Source organism: Callithrix jacchus, chromosome 1 (genome assembly GCF_049354715.1).
Source record: "Callithrix jacchus isolate 240 chromosome 1, calJac240_pri, whole genome shotgun sequence".
Lineage (NCBI taxonomy): Eukaryota > Metazoa > Chordata > Mammalia > Primates > Cebidae > Callithrix > Callithrix jacchus.
The window spans coordinates 201238719-201265408 of NC_133502.1; the positions used below are offsets into that span (position 1 = coordinate 201238719).

At 45.7% G+C, this 26690-nt stretch overlaps 1 protein-coding gene and 1 long non-coding RNA gene across 7 annotated transcripts in view; one reads left to right on the top strand and one right to left on the bottom strand.

Annotated features, from left to right (window-relative positions):
- The first annotated feature begins 207 nt into the window (after positions 1-207).
- OSBP2 (oxysterol binding protein 2) overlaps positions 208-26690 on the top strand; it is a 208400-nt gene continuing 181917 nt past the window's right edge. For all 6 annotated transcript variants that reach the window (XM_054240147.2, XM_035269708.3, XM_009009359.4 and 3 more), the window contains exon 1: positions 208-887. In XM_054240147.2, the coding sequence (XP_054096122.2) occupies positions 244-887 (644 nt within the window). In that variant the 5' untranslated portion in view covers positions 208-243. The remainder of the gene's footprint in view (positions 888-26690) is intronic.
- Positions 12961-22020, bottom strand: LOC118146652 (uncharacterized). Its single transcript, XR_004732511.3, has 4 exons — positions 21911-22020; positions 13858-13986; positions 13610-13708; positions 12961-13526 (listed from the first exon to the last, which is right to left on the bottom strand). It is a non-coding gene; the product is annotated as an uncharacterized LOC118146652 (long non-coding RNA).

Consider the following 26690-nt stretch of genomic DNA (forward strand, 5'->3'; position numbering starts at 1 on the left):
GGTGTTTCCAAGGCTCCTTCCACCTGCCGGACCGACGGCGCACCTGGGGTCAAACCTGGCCCCCGGCTGGCCGAGAGCACCACAGCCGGCGGGCGCTGGAGGGCGCGGGGCGCACGGGGCCGCGGAGGGACCCGAGCGCGCCCCCGCCTCGCGCCGCGCGCACGTGACTGCGCCCCCGGCCCCGCCCCCGGCCTGCCCCCCGCCCCCACTGGCCGCTCGGCCGCGCGCGGGTCGGCCGGCTCTATGGGGAAAGCGGCCGCTCCGAGTCGAGGCGCCGGCTGTGGCGGCCGCTCCCGCGGACTCTCTTCGCTGTTCACGGTCGTCCCCTGCCTGTCGTGCCACACGGCGGCGCCGGGAATGAGCGCTTCCACATCTGGCTCTGGGCCGGAGCCCAAGCCCCATCTCCAGCCGGTGCCCGAACCGGAGCGGGGACCGCTGTCAGAACAGGTGTCAGAGGCAGTTTCGGAGGCAGTGCCAAGATCGGAGCCTGTGTCCGACACAACGTCTGAGCCGGAGCCAGGGGCTGGGCAGGCATCGGAACTGCTGCAGGGGTCGCGGCCAGGGTCAGATTCAAGTTCAGGTGTAAGGGCTGGGCCCTTCACCAAGGCCGCATCAGAGCCGCTCTCCCGGGCAGTGGGGAGCGTGCCCTTTCTCAGACCCGAGTCGGGGTCGCTGCCAGCGTTAAAGCCCTTGCCTCTTCTGCGACCAGGACAGGCGAAGACTCCTGTTGGGGTTCCAATGTCGGGGTCTGGTGCGACCTCCAGTGCCCCACTGGCCTTAATGCCTCTGGACAGCTTCGAGGGCTGGCTCCTCAAGTGGACCAACTATCTGAAGGGCTACCAGCGCCGCTGGTTCGTGCTGGGCAATGGCTTGCTCTCTTACTACAGGTATGGAAGTGCCAGCGTGGGACCTGGGGTTGGAGGGTGGTGATGCTGCAGTGATGGTGATGGAGGGCCTCCAGGGTTGGGGGACACTGCCACTAGTCTTGGGATGTTTAGGGGCATGTGCTCCATCAGGACAAGTCACACTTCTGGCCCACCGCCAAGGGCTGGGGTACCCTGACCTCTGGCAAGGGTGAATGTGATCTGTGGACATGACCTCTGGCAAGCTTGGGTTTTTGGGTGAGTGGGGAGGTGGAGTAAGGGAGTGATCTGGGCCTTCAGTCTTCTGCTTGGCAGTTGTGGGGCTTGGGGCAGCTAGCTAGAGTCAGCTCCTCAAAGTCCTTGCCCCTTCTTGTTTAGGAGCTAACATCATTGTGTGTTTGGGACTGAGGGAGACAGTCACCTTGTTCAGTCCTTGGGACCCACACTCTTAGGAAGGGCTGCTTTTTATTCCCTCCTGGGCCAGTTACTCCCACCTTTTCTGATGCTTCTGGTTGCCAGGCCTTGGGTTTACCGCAGACTCACCGATGTATTAGACATGGCTCCTGGCCCTCAGGAGCCCATCTTGGCATTTTGCGGAGAACCAGGAAGTGTTTTGCTGTCCTCCCTTTTTATTCCAGAAGCAGCATGAGATTCACAATTGGAGTTCAGCAGTGTGAGAGCTAACACTATCTTCCCACTAAAGCTGGTTGAAAGTCAGAGGTTACTGAAGCCTTCCTTTCCTTTCTAACTGGCTGGTCCCTGGGTATGCTTTCTGGGAAGGTTGGTTTAAGCCTTGAGATCTCAGATCATTCTATGCCAGTGGTTCTCAAACCTGAATGTGCATCAGCATTCCCTGAAGGGATTGTTGGAACACAGAGTGCTGAGCCTCCCTACTGAGTTTCTGATGCAGTGGGCCTGAGGGAAGGGCCTGAGATTGGGCTTTGCCAATAACTTCCCAGGCGAGGCCAGTGATGCTGGTCCAGGACTACACTGAGAAGTATTGCTTCATTGTTGCACACAGAATGGCCTTGACTTGCTGTTGCAGAAATTCAGGTCACTTCATTCACTTCATTCAGCCAAGTATCCCTTCAAGTCACCCACTACAGGGTTTGTTGTTGTTGTTTTTGAGATGGAGTCTTGCTCTGTTGTCCAGGCTGGAGTGCGGTGGCGAAATCTTGGCTCACTGCAACCTTCACCACGCCTCCAGGTTCAAGCAATTCTTCTACCTCAGCCTCCTGAGTAGTTGGGATTACAGGTGCCTGCCACCATACCTGGCTAATTTTTTTTGTATTTTTAGTGGAGATGGGGTTTCACCATGTTACCCAGGCTGGTTTTAAACTCCTGACCTCAGGTGATCCGCCTGCCTGGGCCTCCCAGAGTGCTAGGATTATAGGCATGAGCCATCACGCCTGTCCTGTCCTGTCTTAAAAATGAGGAATTCTAAGGTTTGACAGGGAGACAAAACCCATTATCCAAAGTCACTGGCCCAGTAGGCAGTAGAGAGGGATTCTGAACTCCAACATCTGGGCCTGTCCCAAATATGTCCTGATACCCACTCACCTTTGAGTTCCGTATTTCTGTGTTACCTGTATTTACCAGGTACTACTAAACTGAAGAGGTGAAGGTAATGTTTGTAAGTATAGCCACAGTGGCAGGAGTGCCTGGTTTTAGTGGAAGTAAAACCTGACCTTATGCTTTTGGGTTACTTGGAAGAGCAAAGATGTCTCTCTTCTTTTCTTAAAATAATACATGTAGACAGTTGACATTTCAAAGTAATCTCAACTATGCAGATTCTCTGGGTAACTAAGAAAAATTCTTGCTGCTTGCTGATAATGTTGTGAAGATAAATGCTAGTGTTGGGGGAGGAGGGAGTAGGAACAAATTTCCTGTGTGTGTGTGTGTGTCACAGTCCAGCTCTGCAATTTCCTTTTCGGACTTTTCGAGATTCTAAGGTAGATCAGATTGTTGCTGACTGCACCTGAGTGGAATGAATGACTCCTGACGTTTATCCGACCCTGTGCCCTCATTTCATTCCATGCAAGGTTGACCAGGAAAGGGGAACTAGGCCCTTCTGAGGTACAGTTGGGATCACCACTTCAGATGTTTGACACTGCTCTCCTGTCCCCACTTCTGATCTGAATCCCCCACTTCTAGAACAGGCCATCCTGCCAGCTGGGATCAAGGAATGAGCATCCTCCAGGTCTGTCACATAGCCCTGACAGCAGCGGGGTGGGTTCTCAGATGCTCCACCTGTACCCAGAGCCACGCATGTGTGTTATCTCCTCCAACCCTCTCCAGACACTCAGCTCTCAGTAGTTGGCCAAGTGGGTGCGGCTGGGGATAAAGGCAAGATTAGGGTGCTTCTGAGTTGGAAACAGAGTGAAATCATTTTTAAATTCACGATCTCTTTGATCTCTTTTCCTTAGGGGATGGTAGAGTCAAGCTAAGCTGCTGGGCAGTGTGGTTGGTGGAGAAGGAATCAGAGCTACTTCTCTTACTAACTTCCCTTTTGGAAAGACCACTCAACTTTTTAATTTTTTTTTTGAGACTGAGTCTCGCTCTGTTGCCATGCTGGAGTGCAGTGGCACGATCTTAGCTCACTCCAATCTCTGTCTCTCAGGTTCAAGTGATTCCCCTGTCTCAGCCTCCCAAGTAGCTGGGATTACAGATGCGTACCACCATACCTGGCTAATTTTTTGTATTTTAGTAGAGACAGGGTTTCACCATGTTGGCCAGAATGGTCTCAAATTCCTAACCTCGTGATCTGCCTGCTTTAGCCTCCCAAAGTGCTGGGATTACAGGTGTGAGCCACTGCACCTGGCCAACTTTTAAGTTTTTAACTAAGTGAAGCTGGTGTTTGGAGCAAATGTGGGCACCTATTTCTTGTGCTCCCTGCCATCCCATCCCATCTTCTGGCCTCCCCTCCTCCAGGATAGCCACCATTCCAAGTCCTGGTCATTGTCCCCCTTTTGGCCCATTTTATTTAGTTTTATCTCATCTAGACATAATTTTTAAGAGCCCATTTTTTTTACTGAATTTTTTTTTGAGACAGAGTCTTGTACCGTTGCCCAGGCTAGAGCGCAGTGGCATGATCTCGGCTTACTACACCATCTCACTCTTAGGTTCTAGTGATTCTCATGCCTCAGCCTCCCAAGTAGCTGGGATCACAGACGTGCACTATCATGCCCAGCTAATTTTTTTTTGTATTTTTAGTAAACAAGGTTTCACTACATTGGTCAGGCTGGTCTCAAACTCCTGGCCTCAAGTGATCCACCCACTTCAGCCTCCCAAAATACTGGAATTATAGGCGTGAGCCACTGCACCCGGCTATGCAGTCATCTTTAACCTTATTTTTTTAAAGGGTTTCTAATATATAGAGTATATTTTTTATGGGACTTATTTTGGCTATTGTATAAAGTCCCGGGTGCAAATGTAGCACCTTTTACTTATGCGCTTTCCTGATGATGGGTGACTCCAAAAATTCTTGTATGTGTGCAGGAATTTTTCTTGGGTATAATTGCTGGGTTGTAGAGAATTCTGAATGTTCATCTTATGTAATGCCAAACTGTTCCCCAAAGCAGTTGCACAAATTTATATTCCCACCAGTCATGAAAAAGAGATTCTGTGGCTCCTTATCCTTTGCAGCACTTGGTATTGTCAGTGTTGATTTTGCTAATCAAATGGGAACTATGATAGCTCATTGCAGTTTTGACCTGCATTTCAATTTCCATTATTTTTACCTTAACAATAAGGTAAAACAGTGGGGGGTTAGATTAAAATTTCTCCTATTCTCCTATCAGTGTGACTTCCTCAGATACTTCTGTCCTGGATTTTGCCTGAGAAGCTCATTTGATTGCTTAAGTATATTCTAAGGTTGAAAGCACATTTTACCAATAGTTGGGCTTAGTAACCTTTATATTAGTAGGAATTTTAAAAAATGCTCTTTATAAATATTATCACATGTAAAAAGCATTTCTACGAGATACAGATAATTGTTGGCAGCTTTTTACTTCTTTCTGACAATGTGCTGGGAATATAAATAAGACAGAAGATAGATTCTTCTTCCATTACTAGGCATTCTTAATTATATGTTTATTTGGATACTAACAAGGAGAATATAGGAATATGGTTTTTTGTTCAATGTTGGTTTTTTTTTTAAATTGCAGGAAATTCCCTTTGAAAAAAATTCATACCTGGTTCTTATCTCATAGGGAACATGTGATTCCATAAAATTAGGAAGAATTCCTAAATGATACCGAATTTTTAAAGGTATTGTCCTCAGCAAGTTTTTATGGAGAAAGTGTTCCAAACACAATTTTATCTACATTAATGACAACACTGATTCGGTTAGGCAAACTTCTGTTTTGTTGTATACCAGTTGTCTGCTTGGCAACATTATAAATGATATTTATTTCTTAGGAAATAATTTCAAACAGAAGCATTTTAAATAATTTATTTATTGTTCATACTGACCTATGCTTAGTAATGGCTAAGCCAGTTAGCAAGGAAAGCCCCACAGAAATTAGCCTGGGTCTATAAGGAAGATGGCTGCATTCAAGTGAAAATAAAGTTTGAAAGTCCTTGGTAAAAAAAAAAAAAAAAAGTCCTTGGTTAGACGTGGTGGCTCACGCCTGTAATCGCAGCACTTTGGGAGGCTGAAGTGGGTGTATCACCTGAGATCAGGAGTTCGAAACAGCTTTACTAACATGGTGAAACCCTGTCTCTACTAAATACAAAAAAAAAAAAAAAATTAGCCAGGCATGGTGGCACTCATGCCTGTAATCCCAGCTACTTAGGAGGCTGAGGCAGGAGAATCACTTGTACCGGGAGGCAGAGGTTGCAGTGAGCTGAAATTGCACTTCAGCCTGGGAAACAAGAGTGAAACTATGTCTCAAAAAAAAAAAAAAAAAAAAAGAAAAGAAAAAGAAAAAACAACAACAAAAAACTCCTTTGGCTGAGGAAGACCACTGAACACTTGGTGAGCTGTGCTCATTTTGGGACAGTGGCCAGGTAACAGAAGATGGCACACCAAGACATCGTTGCCTCTAGGATAGATTGTATACTCTTCCCATGAACTCAAGTCTCAAAAGCCAATCGTTGTGAAGACTGGGCACCAAGAAATATTGTACTGTTTTCCATGTCAATTTCAATAATACTCAAAGGATGGAGATGGAAAAGACCATCCAGTTGCAAAGTGTCCCTGAAAACGTGAAGTTGAGGGTGCAAGTGTGCAGGGTTAGTCCTCACATAATGGTCCGGATACCCCAGAAGGCAGCTTTATTGGATGCAGCTTTAATTTGAAATTATTATTCAGTGTTACATACTCTGAGACTGTTAGGAGGCTGAAAAGGAATGCACCGGTTGATAAATTTGATGTAGATTTTCTTAACATTTAGCACAGGGTTGTTGCAAAGAGGTGACAAATGGACTAGCAGCATATGTTGGAGGAGCACTGTGCACACCAACATTCTTAACAAGTTCAAGTGACATGAATTGTCATTTTCCCCACTAAACCTGCCTCCCCCTCCTAACTTTCCTCTTTCTATGAATAGCTGAATACCTCTGAGTCATACTTGCTGCCTCTTCCCTCCCTCATTCCACATCAGATGGAATTTCCAAGCCCTGCCTGTCTTTCTCCTCTAACTCCTCCTCTCCATCCCAGCTGCTCCATCATGGTTCAGGTCTGCCTTCTGCTTACCTGTGTCCCAGCTTCTGTTCTGGACAGTGCATCCCTACTGTGGTGCTAGTGTCCCACCTCCATGACCCTGGGGTTGTCTCACCTTCTCTAGGATTCTCTTTTAACAGTACCTTATCCACTGGGTTCAGTGGCTCACACCTGTAATCCCAGCACTTAGGGAGGCCAAGGCAGGTGGATCATCTGAGGTTGTGAGTTCAAGACCAGCCTGGCTAACATGGCTAAATCCTTGTCTCCACTAAATATGGCAGGCACCTGTAATCCCAGCTACTTGGGAGGCTGAGGCATGAGAATTGCTTGAACCCAGGAGGTGGAGGTTGCAGTGAGTCAAGATTGCACCAGTGCACTCCAGCCTGGGTGAAAGAGCGAGACTCCATCTCAAAAAAAAAAAAGAAAAGAAAACTAAAAAAACAAAACAGTACATTCGCCTGTGTAAGCAGATCCCTGCATTGAATTTCTCCTGTTTGAAATACCTAGAGCAGCCCCCTACTGATCCAAAGAACCAGGTCTTCCTCCTCTGGGAATTTACAGGGTGTGTCTGAGCTTTTCTGCAGACAACTTTGTGTCAAGAGGACATCATGGCCAAGTTTGGCATCTTCTTTGTATTCCACGTAGAGCCTGGCATAATATTTGCCACTGATACATCCTCAGTAACTTGGTTGGTCTGTGAATGGATGAGTGATTAAATGAATTAGAGTTGCCTGTGAGTTTATGGGATTTCAGAAAGCCAAGTACATTCATGCCAAACTTGGATTTTTCTTAATTTGTCTTCCATTTCAAAAACTTGTTTGCTGCAATAAGACTGGGAAGATAAATTGGAGATTGTAGGCTTAAACCAGGAGGGCAAGAAAAGCAACAGTGGGAGTGTGGATATAATGTATTTGTAGGTTTGAATGTGTTGCAGTAGGCTATTCAGTGAACTGAAGTCTTATTTTATTTATTTATTTATTTACTTATTGAGACAGAGTCTCACTCTGTCATCCAGGCTGGAGTGCAGTGGTGCCATCTCTACTCACTTCAACCTCTGCAATTCTCCTGGTTCAGCCTCCTGAGTAGCTGCGATTACAGGCACCCACCACTATCCCCAGCTAATTTTTTTTTTTTTTTGGAGAGAAGGGATTTTGCCATGTTGGCCAGACTGGTCTTGATCTTCTGACCTCAGGTGATCCACCTGCCTCAGCCAAGATTACAGGTGTGAGCCACCGCGCCTGGCTTATTTTTTTATTTTTTGAGATGGAGTCTCGCTCTGTTGCCCAGGCTGGAATGCAGTGGCGTGATCTAGGCTCACTGCAACCTCTGCCTCCTGAGTTCAAACGATTCTCCTGCCTCAGCCTCCTGAGTAGCTGGGACTACAGGTGTGGGCCGCCACGCCCAGCTAATTTTTATATTTTTTAGTAGAGATGGGATTTCACCATGTTGGCCAGGTTGGTCTCAAATTTCAGACCTCATGATCTGCCCACCTCAGCCTCCCAAAGTGCTGGGATTACAGGTGTGAGCCACTGCACCCGGCATGGTCTTATAGCTTTTTAAACTAGTTTTCTGTGCACCTGATGGTTTGCCTTGCACTGTTGGAAACTGGCTATTGATCAAAGAAGGGGCCTCTACCCTAAAATGTTAGATACAGCTGGATAATAGGGGCTTCTGTCTGTGGCGTATTCTGGAGGTTTCGGAGGGATTTCCAGTTTATAGTTTCAGTGCAGGGGTGCTGGTCTTGCCATCCTGTTACAGGGGGTTAAACTGGAAGCGCATGGACAGCACCGGGATTCAATCACAGTCTTCTCACTCAGCCCACGCAAAGGTATCCACACACCTCACACTGGGGAGACTCTTCTCTGGGGTTCTGGGTCGGCGGTCTCCAATAGTAACCCCAGGCTCAATGACCCACTAGGAGGACTCACAGGACTCAGCATATATTAATGGCAAAAACTGTGATTACCTGATTACTTTTGTGCTAACGTAATAGTTGTACCCACAGCTATGCTTCTTTTTTTTTTGAGACAGAGTTTCACTCTTGTTTCCCAGGCTGGAGTGCAGTGGTGTGATCTCAGCTCACTGCAACCTCCACCTCCCAGGTTCAAGTGATTCCCCTGCTTCAGCCTCCCGAGCAGCTGGGATTACAGGCATGCACTATCATGCCCAGCTAAGTTTCTGTATTTTTAGTAGAGTCGGGGTTTCTCCATGTTAGTCAGGCTGGTCTCCATGTTGGTCAGGCGGGTCTCAGGTGATCCACCCACCTGGGCCTCCCAAAATGCTGGGATAACAGGAATAAGCCACCACACCCAGACCCACAGCTATGCTTTATTACAATGAGAGGTTGCAAAGAAAGCACAATAGCAAAGAAACGGAGTGAAGTCTGGGGAAAACAAGTGGCAAATTTCCAAGGGTCCTCTCCCAGTGGAGTCACACAAGATGCGCTTGATCCCTTCACCACTGAGTTGTGTCAGTGCATGTGAAATGTTGCCAACCAGGGACGCTCCTTAGAGACCCACAGTTTTTACTGGGGCCTCATGATGTGGGCACCATCTGCTTGGCACATACCCACATTCCAGATTCCCAGAAGGAATACAAAATTTTTTTTCTTTTTCAGATGGAGTCTTGCTGTGTTGCCCAAGCTAGAGTGCAATGATGTGATCTTGGCTCACTGCAACCTCTGCCTCTTGGGTTCCAGTGATTTTTGGCTACTTTTTATATTTTTGGTAGAGATGGGGTTTCACCATGTTGGCCAGGTTGGTCTCGAACTCCTGACCTCAGGTGATCTCGGCCTCCCAAAGTGCTGGGATTACAGGGGTGAGCTGGAAAGCAGATATTTGCCATAAATCACATTGTACAAAGAGTATGGGCACAGTGAGCCATCCTTATCAGTTAGGGAATGGTGGAAAACTTCCCCAAATTCAAGCTCCTGAAAGCAGGCCTGTCAAAGGACGGGCAGTCTCAAGCCTGCCATGTGAACTCTTTTCTGCCTAGGTATGAACTCCTTCCTCCTTTCAGACGTCAGTGACATCAGTCAGGGTAAGGGCTGGTTCAAGGAAGGCAAGTGCCCATACTTGGCTTTGAGTGATGGAGTAGTCTCTTGTCTCCGATCAGAGAAAGCCACATGCCACTCTTGCCAGTGTCAAACATATAGCGTGTCTGCTGCTCTGTTTGCCCGCTCTGTGGAGCTCCTGGCCATGTGATTGGCCCTTGATTGCTTCACAGACACTTGTCTGATCTAGACCTGGCCCAAGGCCATCTGGTGGCTTGGTTTTTGCGTGTGACTGGGGTACACTTGCTGCATGGACCCCTTCTTCCCCAGTATTTTTGCACCTTTGGTGGAGTATCTTGGTGAGTTCTTCAGCTGCTACTGAACGTTGTACTCAGGGAGGGTCTGATCATCCAAGATTGGGGTCTGCCGAGCGGTCTGAAATGTTTGTGACAGTGAACCTATACTCTCTTTGGTCGTATTGTTTATCGGTCTCCTGCAGTGACCACAATGTGCAAGGCAGTGTGAGTGATAGACCTGCGTGCCACTGGCACACAACTGGAGTGGCGGAGGGGGAGGGAAGTGTGCACACACCCTGGTCATTCAGTAAGAGGCCTATAGTTTCAGGTGAAGTGCTTTGTGGGAGCCCCTGGATATTCGAACATGTGGCTTTCACTTCCCCTGTAATCTTTTGGGATAAAGTTGGCAAACTATGTCAGTATAGAAAGGCAGGTTTATGAAAAGGCTGTGAGGTTCCCTAGAACAAGATCAATATATGTTTATCCCAAGGGGAAAGGAAGAGGGGAAATGGGCCTGTTCCCCAGATGACTGCTGGATGCTGACAGGTGGAGAGAGGAGATATAAGAAACACCCTGAACAAAATTGAAATTGGCAGCTTGGTGTGTGGTGACTCACACAGCAGGTGTCACCACACGGAGATGTGGCTTTAAGAGGCCCCTTTCATAATCATACACATGGAGCAAACTGTCAGTAAGTTTTGGGGTCATGCTGGATGCTGTACACTTTTTTCTTTTATGTGAGATGCTTTGCCACATCAGCTTACTTTTATTTATCTTTTTAAAGTTCTTGGAGTTCTTATTGCTTATTGATGCTTCATTCCATTTGGCATCTTGTCACATGCTCAGCCACAGCTCTATGTTTAATACCGATTTAACAATCTCGACTCACACCGTTTGATCTGCATTGCTGGGCCATTGCCTGAGACCAAGAGCAGGGCAGGTTGCATGGCTGAGCTTGCATAGGAAACTCCAGATTGTGTTGTCCTTTGAAGCAGCAGGATATGCCACCTTCCTAATCCAGTGTGTGGTTTCCCTGGGCCCACCAGTTGAAGGCCTGACCTGGGCACGACAGTCATTGTCCTTCACAGCCAGGTCCCCACCTCTCTTCCCTACCACCTATCTTCCTCTGGCCATGACCCTTCTTCTAACAAACTTGCCTTACACCTCCTTTGCAAACCACATGCGTTTCATTCCTCAGCCAGCAGGACCCCTCCTCATTGCTGCTGAAATCCTAGCTGGGCAGGCTTAATCCCAGGGTCATCTCAGATGGACCTATGTGGATTTCCCACAGTGATCTGGAGGAAGCAACCTTCTTCTGGATGCCTTTTTGTTTATTATTTCATTTGGCCATGCACCCCATTAGCTGGGTATTTGTTCTTTTCTCTCCATTAGATCAATACGTCCCTCTTCCCCACCAGAATGTGGGGCCACGTCTTCTCAATGTGGTATCCCCTAGGGTGCTGGGCCTCGGGGCTTCTACTTGGAAGACTCTCAAATTTCAGTGAAGTGTATTTATAGGAAATGCACTTTGCAATTTTGGGTTTTGTTCCTAATATAAAGACCCAACAGGCAGGCTGAACCTGCATGTTCTTCCATCAGGTGGCTTCTTTTTTTTTTTTTTTTTTTTTTTAATGATGTTTGCAGCTAGTGATGATCAATCTTAGATTAGTCTAATTCTTTAAAAAAAATTTTTTTTTTAAAGAGATGGGGTCTTGCTATGTTACCCAGGCTGGTCTGAGAACTCCTGGGCTCAAGTTATCTCCCGCCTTGGCCTCCCAAAGTGCTGGGATTACAAGGTTGAGCCACCTTGTCCAGCTCAGATTAGTCTAATTCTACCACTTCATCCTCATTTATTAGCAGGAATACTTTTATTTATTTTTTTTTTAGATGGAGTCTTGCTCTGTCGCCTGGGCTGGAGTGGTGCAATCTCAGCTTACTGCAACCTCTGCCTGCCAGGTTCAAGCAATTCTCCTGCCTCAGCCTCTCCAGTAGCTAGAATTATAGGTGTGTACCATCACACCTGGCTAATTTTTTGGGTAATTTTAGTAGAGACAGGGTTTCACCATGTTGGCCAGGCTGGTCTTGAACTCCTGACCTCAGGTGATGCATCCTCCTCATCCTCCCAAAGTGCTGAAATTACAGGCATAAGCCACCATGTCTGGCCTTAGCAAGAATACTTCTACTAAGAGAAACTTCCCTTCATCTACTACTCTTTGGTTGCTTAAAGGTACAATTCACATAGGAAGAGCAGAATTAATGCTTGACTCTTTCCTTTTTCTTTTTCACAAGTTTTCAAAATAATGAGTTGATTCTTCTCTTCCAGTGGTGGCCAATTGGTTGTGTTTTCTTAAGTATCATTCTCATAGATATGAGCATGTTTGATGTGTTTCCCACTACTATCATTACCCTTAAAGATGCTCATGTTGTGCGGCCATGTCTTTAGTTAGTGGAAATCTCAACTTGGTCCTAGAGCCCTTTGGAAGGACCCCTAATAGCTTCCTTGCTATCTGGCTTTAAACCATGGCTCTTCTTGTACTTTTTTTTTTTTTGACACAGGGTTTCACTCTTGTTCCCCAGGCTGGAGTGCAATGGCACAATCTCAGCTGACTGCAATCTGCCTCCCCGGTTCAAGCAATTCTCCTGCCTAAGCCTCCCAAGTAGCTGGGATTATAGGCGCCCACTACCACACTCAGCTAATGTTTATATATATATATATTTTTTTTTAGTAGAGATGGGGTTTCACCATGTTGTCCAGGCTGTTCTCGAATTCCTGACCTCAGGTTATCCACCCACCTTGGCCTCCCAAAATGCTGGGATTACAGGCATGAGCCACCGCACCCGGCCTTGTGCTTGTCTTGTCCCAGCCCTGGAGTCAGCCATTTCTCCAAGGAGCCACATTTCTTTTTAGTGGGAAATAGTGTTTGAAGGTCATAATCTTGGTGCCATAAGGGGTCATTGTCACCCAGTTGGTCATTGTTTCTAGGTCTTTTTAGTATATAGAGCTAGGAAATAAAGCTAGGAAATATCTATATTTGTTTTATACAGAGCTAGGAAATATATATATTTATACAATGTTAGATACAGATATATGTATGTGTATATATATATAAATACATTTATATATTTGTACATGTACAAATACATTTATATCCTAGATTGGTATAAAAAAACATACAATATGTTTGTTCTTTTTAAAGACATATTATCAGTTCATACTGGTATTTTCAATACAAAATTAAGACCAGTCTGGGCACAGTGGCTCATGTCTATAATTCCAGCACTTTGGTAGCCAAAGTGGATGGATCCCTTGAGTCTAGGAGTTCAAGACCAGCCTGAAGAACATGTCAAAACCCCATCTCTACAAAAACTATAAAAATTAGGCAGGCATCGTGATGTGTGCCTGTGGTCCCAGCTACTCAGGAGGCTGAAGTGGGAGGATTGCTTGAGCCTAGGAGGTGGAAGTTGCAATGAGCCAAGATCACATTACTGGACTTTGGCCTGGGTGACACAATGAGACTTTATCTTAAAAATAATAATAATAATAATAATACTTAAGTCCATGGTGTTTTTGCTTAGGTAGAACTCATTTTCTCTGTGTTTCATCTCCTTGCTGAAGCCCACCGTGGTGTCTGCCTGGTCCCCTTTAGCTGGGGTGTGTTGGTAATCATCATAATCCCAGAGCCTGTGTGATGACGTAGGTGTCTGGAGACCTGTAGAAAGATCTTTCTCACTTTATTCAGCTAATGCTCAGACTCCAGACTGGGCTTTATACATCTCTCCCAGAGGTACTCACGTGACATGAAAGGTGCAGGCCAATGCTGGTATAATATGCAGGGTAATGCAAGTGACCCAAAAGGAGATCAATGGCAAGCAGATCCATGGGGAAGCAACTCTTCGAGAAAGACAGAGCATTTCAGACTGTTTTAGACTGTGTTCTTCAGATCTCCTTTACCACTGGTGGTTTTTGCCTCTAGCTTCCTCCTCCCCATGCCCCTCTTTCTTTCCCAAGCCTTGGGACTTGATGTAACCCTCTCACCTCACCTTTTCCTCCCACCTGGCAGAATGACATCTTTGTTCGCCTAGAGCAGTACATCAGCTGGGAGAGGAGGAGCCCAGGAAATTCTTGTTGAACTGAAATGTGCTCGAGCCTTTCCACCTCCTTCATTTGCCCTGGGAAGAGAGGGCCAGATGTATATGTGTTGGTTTTGGGTCCTTTGAAAGTTTTAAGTAAGCATGTACATGGCCATTTCCAGGAGGTCAGGGTTCCCAACTGCGATGGAACCTCAGCATCCTCTGTCATCCTTTTGCACATTGTATGAAATGAAAAGTAGAAAACTGATCAGGAATAGAATATTTCAGGAAACAATCTTTTATATGTGTGTTGATCTTTACAAGTTAAGAGGTACTTTTCCACACACTTCATCACACTTCCAGTCTTTATGACTGTTGGAAATAGATGCTCAGTGCCATAAAGAAAAATCAACACAGAGACAAGGATCTTTCAGCAATGCAGTTTTTACTTCCTGGACTGCAGGAAGGGTACCCTTGCGAGCTGTCTTGCCATGAGAGTACAATGAACAAAGGAAAGCAGATATATTCATTCCTTACGCATTTGGGGTTGTCCTTACTGCTGTGTCTGATCTTCATTGGCTGGAGCCAGACTTCACAATCTAAACTAAAACCCAGTTGGCTAACAACTTAAAACTTTTCTAAACAGGTAAAATCAATGGAGAGCTGGGACATGCCTGTGAGCACGTCCAGCACAGATATCTTGGTTAAAGTACAAGGACATAGAATGTACCTTGTGCCTGTAAGCATGGCATGTCTAACAGCTATGTAGGATAGGGCTTAACAAAGAGTTATTAGCACACTTCTGATTTGTTTTTTAACAAGAAAGGAAACTTTAAAGAGGAAGTTTTTTACTTCCCACAATGACCTGGGAGGGTATTATAGCATTCATGATCACCCTCATTTTACAGATGGGGAAAACAAGGAACAGAAAGTGTAGGTGCTTTGTCTAAGGCCCAGCAACTTCCATCACTGTTCATCATTTTCTTCCATATACAGGTTGTATCTTGGGGTCATTATGGACATAACCTCAGCTCTTTATTCTTTTATTCATTCATCCAGCAATACATCTATTTAGTGCCCTTTATGTGCCAGGCCTCCTTCTTGGGCTGCCAGTAAAGGAAGAAGCCCCAGTTTTTTTTGTTTGTTTTGTTTTTGTATTTTTTGAGATCGAGTCTTACTCTGTCACCCAGGCTGGAGTGGTGTAGTGGCACCATCACGGCTCACTGCAGCCTCAATGTTCTGCGCTAAAGCAATCCTCCTACCTCAGCCTCGAGAGTAGCTAGAACTACAGGTGTGCATCACCACGCATGCTTAATTTTTTTATTTCTTTGTAGAGATGAAGCCTCACTATGTTGACCTGGTTGGTTTCAAACTCCTGGCTTAAAGCGATCCACCAGCCTTGGCCTTCCAAAGTGCTGGGATTACAGGTGTGAGTGAGCCATGGTGCCCAGCCGGAGCGCTGGTCTTTACACAGTCCTGTACTTGTAGACCCTGAGCCTGTCGGGCAGGGGCCAGTTGCCTGAACTTTGGCAAAAACTCACTCACTTTTTTTTTTAATGGAGATTTTCAACAAGTATGGAAAGCAAATCAATTAAATAAACCAGCACAGATTGTTTCCTGGAACATACTGGTTAATTTAAGACACTTCCTGAGAGAGCTCAGCTTCAGGCTGTCTGGTTCCTGAGTGCTGACCAGCTTTTAAGTATGAATGTAACCATGTAGACAGGTCTGCAACTGTCCATGCATGGCGCTGTGTGTGTCCCCCAAACAAACAGTGTCTCTGCCAGCTGCCCCATCCCAGGGCAGCAGAGGTATAGCAGCCATTCTGGCATCTCCCCAGAATGACAAAGACAGAGATAGTCTTGGTCTGTCACCCAGACTGGAGTGTGCAGTGGCGTGATCTTGGCTCACAGCAACCTCTGCCCCCGGGTTCAAGCGATTCTCCCACCTCAGCCTTCCAAGTAGCTGGGACTATAGACATGTACCACCATGCGTGGCTATTTTTTTTTTTTTTTTTTTTTGTATTTTTAGTAGAGACAGGGTTTCCCCATGTTTGGCCAGGCTGGTCTTGAACTTCTGACCTCAAGTAATCCTCCCACCTTGGCCTCCCAAAGTGCTGGGATTACAGGGTTGAGCCACTGTGCCCAGCCTCTTCTACTCTTTATTAAATGCTTACTACTTTCCAAACATTTTATGTTCATTATTTCATTTAGTCCGCAAAATAACATTTTTTTTTTTTTTTTTTTTGAGACGGAGTTTCGCTCTTGTTACCCAGGCTGGAGTACAATGGCGCAATCTCGGCTCACCGCAACCTCCGCCTCCTGGGTTCAGGCAATTCTCCTGCCTCAGCCTCCTGAGTAGCTGGGATTACAGGCACGCACCACCATGCCCAGCTAATTTTCTGTATTTTTATTAGAGACGGGGTTTCACCATGTTGACCAGGATGGTCTCGATCTCTTGACCTCGTGATACACCCACCTCGGCCTCCCAAAGTGCTGGGATTACAGGCGTGAGCCACCCCACCTGGCCAACATTTTTTCTTAAAATTTATTATTATTATTTACTAATTTATTTTTAGAGAGAGAATCTTGCTTTGTCATCGAGGCTGGAGTGGAGTAGTGCTATCATAGCTCACTGCAGCCTTAAACTCCTTGGCTCAAGTGATCCTCCGGCCTCAGCCTCCCAGGTAGCTTGGACTACAGGCACATGCCACCGTACCTGGCTAATTTTATTTTGAGATGGGGTCTTGCTGTGTTGCTCAGGCTGGTCCCAAACTCCTGGATTCAAGTGATCGTCCTGCCTTGGCCTCCCAAAGGGCTGGGATTACAAATATGAGCCACTGTACTCAGCCTAGACTTTTCTTTTCTTTTAGATTTTATTTATTTTAATTTTTACTGCATTAAAAAATTTCAATAGGTTTTTGGGGACTAGGTGGTGTTTGGGTTCATGGATAGGTTCTTTAGTGGTGATTTCTGAGATTTTGGTGCACCTGTCACTCAAGCTGTACAGTATACCCAGTGTGTAGTCTTTATCCCTCAACCCCTTCCCATCCTTTCCCCAGAGTCCCTAAAGTCCACTGTGCCATTCTTATGCCTCTGCATCCTCACAGCTTAGCTTCCACTTATGAATGAGAACATATGATGTTTAGTTTTCCATTCCTGAGTTACTCACTTAGAATAATGGTCTCCAGTTCCATCCAGGTTGCTGCAGATGCCGTTATTTCATTCTGTTTTATGGCTAAGTAGTTTTCCATGGTGTGTGCGTGTGTGTATATGTATATCTTCATGTTTTCTTTATCTACGAATTTTGGCTGGTTCCATAAACTTTTTTTTTTCTTACTCCCATATCTGAGATGAGGAAACTGGGGTTAAGAAGGGTAAGTAAGTTGCCATGTGACAGCTCCTAGGTAGGTGGTAGGCAGGTAACCCAGATGGTCTGACTGTTTAGCTCGTGCACTCTCTGGTGTGCAGTACTATACTGTAACTGACAGATGTGCTAAGATGAGGCATGCGGAAACAGGAATTTGCTTTGCTACCAGTCTGCTTTCACTTATAAGAATCTTTGAAAAGAGGGAGACAGGTTTCAAAACCTCAATGTTTTATTTTTTGAGATGGAGTCTACCTTTGTTGCGCAGGCTGCAGTGCAGTGGTGTGATCTCGGCTCACTGCAACCTCTGCCTCCCAGGTTCAAGTGATTCTTCTGCCTCAGCCTCCTGAGTAGCTGGGATTACAGGTGCCCACCACCACACTTGGCTAATTTTTTGTATTTTTAGTAGAGATGGGAGGGTTTTGCTATGTTGGTCAGACAGGTCTCAAACTCCTGACCTCAAGCAAATCGCCTGCCTCGGCCTCCCAAAGTGCTGGGATTACAGGTGTGAGCCACCACACCTTGCTATCAGTGTTCTATATTACCCCATGTCATCATGGGTTGGACAAAAGCTTTCCTACCTAATTTTTTTTTTTTTTTGAGACAAAGTCTCAGTCTGTTGCCTGGGCTGGAGTGCAGTGCTGCGATCTCGGCTCACTACAACCTCCATGTCCTGGGTTCAAGCCATTCTCCTGCCTCAGCCTCTCGAGTAGCTGGGACTACAGGTGCATGCCACCATGCCTGGCTAATTTTTGTATTTTTAGCAGAGATGGGGTTTCTCTATGTTGGCCAGGCTGGTCTTGAACTCCTGACCCTGTGATCTAGCCACCTTAGCCTCCCAAAGTTTTAGGATTACAGGCATGAGCCACTGGGCCCAGCCCATCCTACCTGAATTTAAGTTATCTGGCTCTTCAAAGAAAAACTTAATCTGTGACACAAAACTTTGACTGAAACAGTACCCTGTATTTTTTCCCTGTTCTATCTTAGATTTTTTTTTTTTTTCTGAGACAGAGTTTTGCTTGCTCTGTCACCCAGGCTGGTGTTCAGAGGTGCAATCTCAGCTCACTATAACCTCTGCCTCCTGGGTTCAAGTGATTCTCCTGCCTCAGCCTACTGAGTAGCTGGGATTACAGATACCCACCACCATGTCTGGCTAATTTTTGTATTTTTAGTAGAGATGGGGTTTCACCATGTTGGCCAGGCTGGTCTTGAACTCCTGACCTCATGTTCCACCCGCCTCAGCCTCCCAAAGTGCTGGGATTACAGTCATGAGCCACTGCGCCTGGTAATTTTATTATTTTTTAATGGCTGAACAGTATTTCATTGTGCATATATGCCACATTTTCTTTATCCATTCATCCATTGGACACTTAGGCAGATTCCATATCTTGGCTATTGAGAATAGTCCTTCAATAAATATGGAAGTGCAGATATCTCTTCCAAACAGTGATTTGTTTTCGTGTGTGTGTTTTTTTAACTGGGTAAAAAACACATAACATAAAAATTACCATCTTAACTATTTTTAAGTATGCAGTTCAGTAGCATTGTGTATATTCACGTTGTTGTGAAACACATCTCCAAAATGTTTCATCCTGCAAATATGAAACTCTGTGTTTATCGGACAACTTCTCCCCTTTTCCCCTTCCGTAGCCCCTGGTAACCACCATTCTATTTTCTATTTCTGTGAACCTCACTGCTTTAGATACTTCATAAAATGGGATCCTACAGTATCTGTCTGTTCGTAAGTAGCTTAGTTCACTTGGCATAATGTCCTCAAGGTTCATACAAGTCATAGCATGTGTCAGAATTTCCTTCCTTTTTAAGGCTGAATATTCTACTTTAAGTATAGACCACATTTTGCTTGTTCGTTTGTTATTTTCATTTACTATTGCTTATTCATTTATTATGAAATGTCCATGGACAGTTCAGTTGCTTCCTCCTCTTGGTCATTGGGAATCGTGCTGCTATGAACATGGATGTGCAAATATCTCAAGACCTGCTTTCAATTCTTTCAGTTCTTTTTTTTCTATTTTTAAAAGTTTTTGGCCAGGCGCGGTGGCTCACGCCTATAATCCCAGCTCTTTGGGAGGCTGAGGCGGGTGGATCACGAGGTCAAGAGATCGAGACCATCCTGGTCAAAAAGGTGAAACCCCGTCTCTACTAAAAATACAAAAATTAACTGGGCATGCTGGCTCATGCCTGTAGTCCCAGCTACTCAGGAGGCTGAGGCAGGAGAATTGCTTGAACCCCCCCCCCAAAAAAAATAGTGAGAAGCGCGCCCTGCATTTGTGTTCCTGGAAGAAAATGGAGAAGCAGCATCTTCTAAAGCCTGTTCTTTCAAGTGTCTTGGTTGGTGCCCAAAGTGAAATCCAGAACGCAGCCAGAGCTGAGGCTGCCCCAAGACTCATACTTGCTAAGACTTACGTCGCCAACTTCAGTCGCACACGGTGGCTCATGCCTGTAACCCCAGAGTTTTGGGAGGCTGAGGCAGGTGGATCACAAGGTCAAGAGATGGAGACCATCCTGGCCAACATGGTGAAGCCCTGTCTCTACTAAAAATACAAAAATTAGCGGGGCCTGGTGACACAGGCTGAGACAGGAGAATCGCCTGAAGCCGGGAAGCAGAGGTTGCAGTGACCCGAGATTGTGCCACTGCACTCCAGCCGGAGCCAGGCAACAGAGCAAGACTTCATCTCAAAAAAAAAAAAGAATTACGCCGCCGACTTCACACCCAGAGAGCATCTTTCTTTTAGGTGAAAATACATATATTTATTTTTTGTAAGTTATACCTTTCTTTTGCATTAGGTAAACCAAGTTTTGGGGGATCCTTTTGTAATGACTTACACTTGAAATACGAACATTTGCAGTAAAAAAAAAAATACATATTAAAAAAAAATATTTTTTTTTGAGATGGCTCACTACAGCCCCAACCTCTGGGGCCCAAGTTATCCTCCCACCTCAGCCTCCTGAGTAGCTAGGACTACAGCCATGCACACCACCATGCATACCTAATTTTTAGTTTTTTTTTTTTCTTGAGATGGAGTTTGGTTGTTGTTGCCCAGGCTGGAGTGAAATGGCACGATCTTGGCTCACTGTAACCTCTGCCTCCCAGGTTCAAGAAATTCTCTGCCTCAGTCTCCTGAGTACCTGGGATTACAGGCACGTTCTATCACACCCGGCTAATTTTTGGATTTTTAGTAGAGACGAAGTTTCACCATGTTGGCCAGGATGGTCTTGAACTCCTGACCTCAGGTGATCTACCCACCTTGGCCTCCCAAAGTGCTAGGATTACAGGCATGAGCTACCACTCCTGGAATTTATTTATTTATTTAATAGATAGGATCTTGCTGTGTTACCCAAGCTGGTCTCAAATTCCCGAGCTCAAGTGATCCTCACACTTTGGCCTCCCAAAGTATCCCACCTCAGCTTCCTAAAGTACTGGAATTACAGGCATGTGCCACCATTCCAACCACGAGCATCTTTTCATATGCTTGTTGATCATTTGTACAACATCTTTAGAGCACTGTTGATTCAAATCCTTGGCTCATTTTTTAATCAGTTATTTGATTTTTGTTGTTGAGTTGTACAAGTTCGTCTTACATTCTGGACATTAATCATATAACTAGGCAGATATATGATTCGCAAATATTTTCTCCTATTCCATAAGATTCCTTTTTACTTTGTGGATTGTTTGTCCTTTGACGTAGTCCCATTTGTCTGTTTTGGCTTTTGTTACCTGTGCTTTTGGTGTCATAGCCAATAAATCATTGCCAAATCCAATGTCATGAAACTTCATGCCTGTGGTTTTTTCTAGGAGTTTGACAGATGTTACATTTAGGGCTTTAAATCTATTTTGTTTTAATTTAATTTATTCATTCATTTATTTATTGAGACAGGATCTTGCTGTGTTGCTCAGGCTGATCTTAAACTCCTGGCCTCCAGTGATTCTCCCAGCTTAGCCTCCCAAGTAGCTGGGATTACAGGCAAGAGCCATCGCACCTTGCTGGGTCTGTAATCCATTTTGAGTTAATTTTTGCGTATGGTGTAAGGTAAGGGTCTAACTTCATTCTTTTGCATAAGGACATACAGTTTTTTCAACATCATTTGTTGAAGAGACCCCATGGAGTGGTCTTGGCATCCTTGTCAAAGATCATTTGATGCAGGGAGAAAATCAAGGCCTTTTGAAAAATGCCTACACTAAGGAGAAATGAAAACTCGTTGTTTCAATGCCCAGCTGCAGCTATGCCATCCAGCCCAGATTGGAAGCTACATCGAGGAAGGCAGGCAGACCTCTAAGTTTCCTTCTCACATCTCTAGGCTTTGCTAACTAGCCATAAAGCCCTGTACTTCCAAAAAGAATGATTGCCATAGCCTGTAAGAAAGTAGATGGAAGTCAAAAGCAGATGCTGAGGTTGCTGACAAAGATTGCTGGTTGAGACTTGTATTTTGACACTGAAGAGTCTCCTTATTCATCTTGTATTCATCTCAAATATATGCCACCATGAATCCCCCTCAGGACTGGCCTCACTTCTGCCTCTCCCGCATCATCATCTCCTGCTGATCCCTTGCTCCACTGTGACACTCCAGTGACAGTGGGCTCTATGTGCATTCTGACAGGGGAAGGTGGGCATGAGTTAGAACCAAGTCCCCAACTCACCTGTGCTCCTGGATCATGCAGCTTCAAAACATTGCTCGGAGATGATTTAAACTCAGAGGTTAAAGCAGCATTAGTTTACTCTGGCTTGAGGGTCCCCAGATGACCGGGGCAGATCTCCTTCAGGCAGTGCCACTTGGGAGTAAGCTAGGGGGTGTGTCTTCCCATTGTGACACCGGAAGTACAGGAGGGTGAGTGGGAGTCACAGCACTCCAGCTTCAGCCTGCACCCCCTCATTGCATTCCACATTCCATTGGCTGAATCAAGGCACATGGCCTGGTCCAATATCAGTGGGGTGGGAAGATACCCATTCCCCACTCTAGCAGATCCTGCAAAGTCCAGTGGTAAAGGGTGTGGACTTATAATAGTAGTTCAGGGATGGCAGAAAGAATTGGGAGAAATACTTCAGTCTGTCACAGCCTCCAACCTCCCTCCTGACGATCACACCCTTTCATCTCTTTATATATAGAATAAGAGGACTGGGCTAAGTGATGTCTGGGGTTCCTTCTAGCCTTACCTTTCTGAAAATTTGAAGGGAAACCATCTGGAAGAAGGAGGAGGAGAGACGAGATAGCAAAGATGGCCTGTATGCTTGGCACTGGGCTTGGCACATCAAGGGACTCGGGAAAAGTCTCTTGACTTAATGGCTTGGAGATCTGAGTCCAGGAGGCCAGGAAGCTGGTGACTGACCTAGTAGGGAAGAATGGGGGATGCTTTAGCTGGGCCGCAGCTGTTCACTGACCTCCTACCCCTGGGACCACAGTCTCTGGGCGCTGCTGTTGGAGTTGCAGCTTTACATCTTTGGAGTTGCAGGGACAGCATCCAGATGCTGGTCTCCCCTTTCTTTCCCTGCCATCACTAACATATCTGTTGCAGTAATGGCCCCGGCCCTTGCTTCTGAACCCTGAGGCAGCATGGGAACAGGGCTGATGGTATGTTCTGGTTCTCAGACTTGGGAGCCTTGCAGGCAGACTGAGTGGGGACTTTTTGCTGAGTCGTTCATGCACTGTGACAAGAAAGGCACCTTCTTTGAATTTTCTACTTTTAGAAAATAAAATTATTTTGCTAGATAAAGGCATGGAAGCAGTTTTCTTCTTTTGAATCCTGCAGTTCTCCTAAGTTTGTATTTATTTTATCTGTCAGCTTACTGAGCCTTTTCCTTATAGAGGTAGGATTAGAGTGTTCTTAACCTTGAGCTGATTCCCATTCTGCCTTCTCTCCAGCCTGTACTTACCCAAGTGCCTTGCAGCCCTCTCGACATTTTCCCTGGCTTCAGGCTGCCGCCCTCCTTGCTCCCCTTCCCTTCCAGCCTTAGTTTGTTGCTCGGTGGCAATGCGTCATTATGTGTGCATGTGCAGCTGTGTGGCAGGACCAGTAGCTTGTGTTTTGTCTGTTTCCTCCCAGAAGACCCAGCCCACAATAAATCAGTGTTCAGTAACTGATAGCCAGCCATACATTGCACAGATGTGCCTTGATGAGATTTTCCAGGTCTCTGGAAAAGTTACATGGTGTGGTGGCAGAAGAATCTCTAGGTAGGAAAGGAACTTAAAAGTCACCAAGACTGGGCACAATGGCTCATACCTGTAATCCCAGCCTCAAGGTGAGTGGATCACTTGAGGCCAGAAGTTTGAGACCAGCCTGGCCAGCATGGCGAGATCCCATCTCTACCAAAAATACAAAACTAGCGGTGTGGTGGCGTACCCCTGTAATCCCAGCTACTCAGAAGGCTGAGGCATGAGAATTGATTGAACCAAAGAGGCAGAGGTTGCAGTGAGCTGAGATGGCATCATTGCACTCCAGCCTGGGCAACAGAGTGGGACTTTGTCTCAAAAAAAAAGAAGAAGAAGTCACCGAGCCAGAGCCAGGATAGCTTGAAGCCAGGAGTTCAAGACCAGCCTGGGCAGCGTAGACCCATCTCTAAAAAACAAACAAGCAACAACCAAGAAAAAGTGCCATCAAGCCAACCGTCTCTCTGTTCATTGACTTCTTTCCGTAGCATCTCAACCCCCTTAGCAGCAGCCTCCGAGCAAACCTCTCAGGTGACAGAGAGCAAAGCTCTAAGACAAGCTCGTTGTTCCTTAAACAACTCTGAATGTTAGAAAATTTTTCTGTTGGGCTGAGATAGGTTTCTGAGCAACCTCTGTCCTCATTAGGATGTTTCTCTGTCCCACACAGCAGGGGTTATCCCTTCCACATGGCTGTACTTGTCATCTTCAGAGAGCCTGGCTCAGTGTTCCTATGTATTATCTGTTGCCACATAACAAATCACCTTGAAATTTAGCACTGTGAGGCAACAATAAGCATTATCTCACAGTTTCCATGGGTCAGGAATTCACACATGGGTGATTAATTGGGGTGATCCTGAGTGGGCTTGGGATCTGTCATGAGGGTTGCTGTCATTTGAAGGCTTGACTGTGGCTGGAGGCTCCACTTCCAATGTGGCTCACTCACACGCTTGGCAAAATGGTGCAGGCAATTGGCAGGAGGCCTCAGTTCCTCCCCTGTGGATTTCTCCAAAGGGCTGCTTGAGTGTCCTCACAACATGGCAGCTGGGTTTTCTAAGGGAGAATGAGCCAAGACAGAGCAAGGCAGGAATCCCAGTGTACCTACCCTGAAATCCACACTCAATTTCTACAATATCATCTCAGTTACATGGATAATCCCTGATCAGTGAGGGAGGAAAATGCCACACACTTCCATGACCTTCACTTTCCTTATCTGTCAACAGCCCTGTTTGGCTATTTGAAACAAAAAGGGAAGAAGTCCATGACAAACTGTTTCGTAAGTGTAAGGGATATTTTTGAATATAAGGATTTGGCTAGTAATGAATGCTTGACTAATGAGAACCTCCTGTTTAACTCCCATATTCCTGTTTAACAGGAAACCAGGACTGGATTTGCCAGAAGATGAGGAAGACGTAGTTGAGGCCTCCTTGGGGAGCAACCAGGTTGTAGAACCTTGTCATGGGGAGACTCCTGTCTGCTGATGGAGTCCTTTCCTCGCTCAGTCCAAATGGTGGATGGGAGGCCAAGCATGGTGGCTTACCCCTGTAATGCCAGCACTGTGGGAGGCTGAAGCAGGCAGATCACTTGAGGTCAGGAGTTCGAGACTAGCCTGGCCAACATGGTGAAACCCTGTCTCTATTAAAAATGCAATACATTAGCTAAGTATGGTGGTGGGTACCTGTAATCCCAGCTACTGGGGAGGCTGAGGCAGGCGAATCACTTGAACCTGGGAGGCAGAGGTTGTAGTGAGCTGAGATCGCACCACTGCACTCCAGCCTGGGTGACAGAGGGAGACTTCATTTCAAAGAAAAATAACCCCCCCAAAACAAAAGATGCATGGGAGAAAGAAGGCCACATGTGGTTGCTGGGTGCTGTGGGGGCCCATGAGAGTGGCTGACTCATCTGTCTTGTTCACCACTGTGAACCCAGTGCCTGGTCCGTGGCAGGCCCTCAGTGAATGCCGCACTGACTGAATGAAGAATGAGTGTGTGGAGCAGGTGTGAAGGTCATCTCCCACGCAGACTCTGGGGAGTCTGCAGCTGCCTGTGGTGTGGGGTCTTTGGTTCTGTAGGCCACTGTTGTGTTTTGACAGGAGTTTACCTGCCATTCCTGCTTCAAATGAAGCTTGATGGGAGTCACTTTTACATAAGGTGATTTCATCTATTGTTCATGTCAGTGTCTATAATACTGGAGGCTGTGAAGGGAAGAAGCAGAATTCCTGAATAAATTCACCATCAGATCTGTAAGCTCATATTGTAATCCGAACATTTAAGTTTATAATTGGCCTCAGTGTGTTAAATTTGGAGTAAAATGTTTCCTTAATTATCTCAAATTCATGGCATTTCCATCTTTCACTTGGCTTGGTAACTGGTTTTCTTTTTCAGAAACTTCTTTGCTTAGTATAGTATTTTGGTAGGTTTTTGTGCTGTGAGATTTTTAAGCTTGTGAAAGGAAGAGTCTGGGTTGCAGGAATATCCAATAGATTGTGGCTGCAGCTACCGAGGTTATGTGATGACTTAAAAAACAAATCTGCGTGGTGGCTCACGCCTGTAATCCAAGCACTTTGGAGTCCAAGGCGGGCGGATCACCTGAGTTCAGGAGTTCAAGATCAGCCTGACCAACATGGTGAAACCCCGTCTTTATAAAAAAAATAATAATAAATAAAAAAAACAAATCTGTTCAAGTATCCTGAATTCTTCTGTGGAGGAGAGTCTGGGTGCATAGGCCCAGCCCTGTGCCCTTGAGACCCTGCAAGCTCCCAACTTGTCATGAGACACTTAGCGCACAGCCTCATTCTGGTGCCTGGCTCCCTGGGACTCAAGAGGTCCCCTCTGTCACCAAAGTCATTCAGTGCTGCTGTTTGTCATGGCTACACACAGGGAAGATTTAAACAATACCTACATATTTTATTTTTTATTTTGGAAATTTTCAAAATATACAAAAATGGAGATGTTGGTGTAGTGAAATCCTTGTCGACATCATCCAGAGTCAACAAGTCTCACCTTAGGAGTCCATCTAGGGCCCGCACTCAATCAAACCCCACACATCTTCAACTTACATTTGTAAATATTTTAGTACAGTGTGTTATCTCTTTAGAGTTTCAAAAAAAAGTAATCAAAATAGTATAAACATGCCTAAGAATTTAACAATGATTACTTAATATTATCAAATATCTAGTCAAAACTCAAATTTCCCCACTGATTTATAATTTTGTTTATGGTTTCTAGAAATCAAGATCCAAATAACTTTCTTTCTTTCCTTCTCTTCTCTGTTCTGTT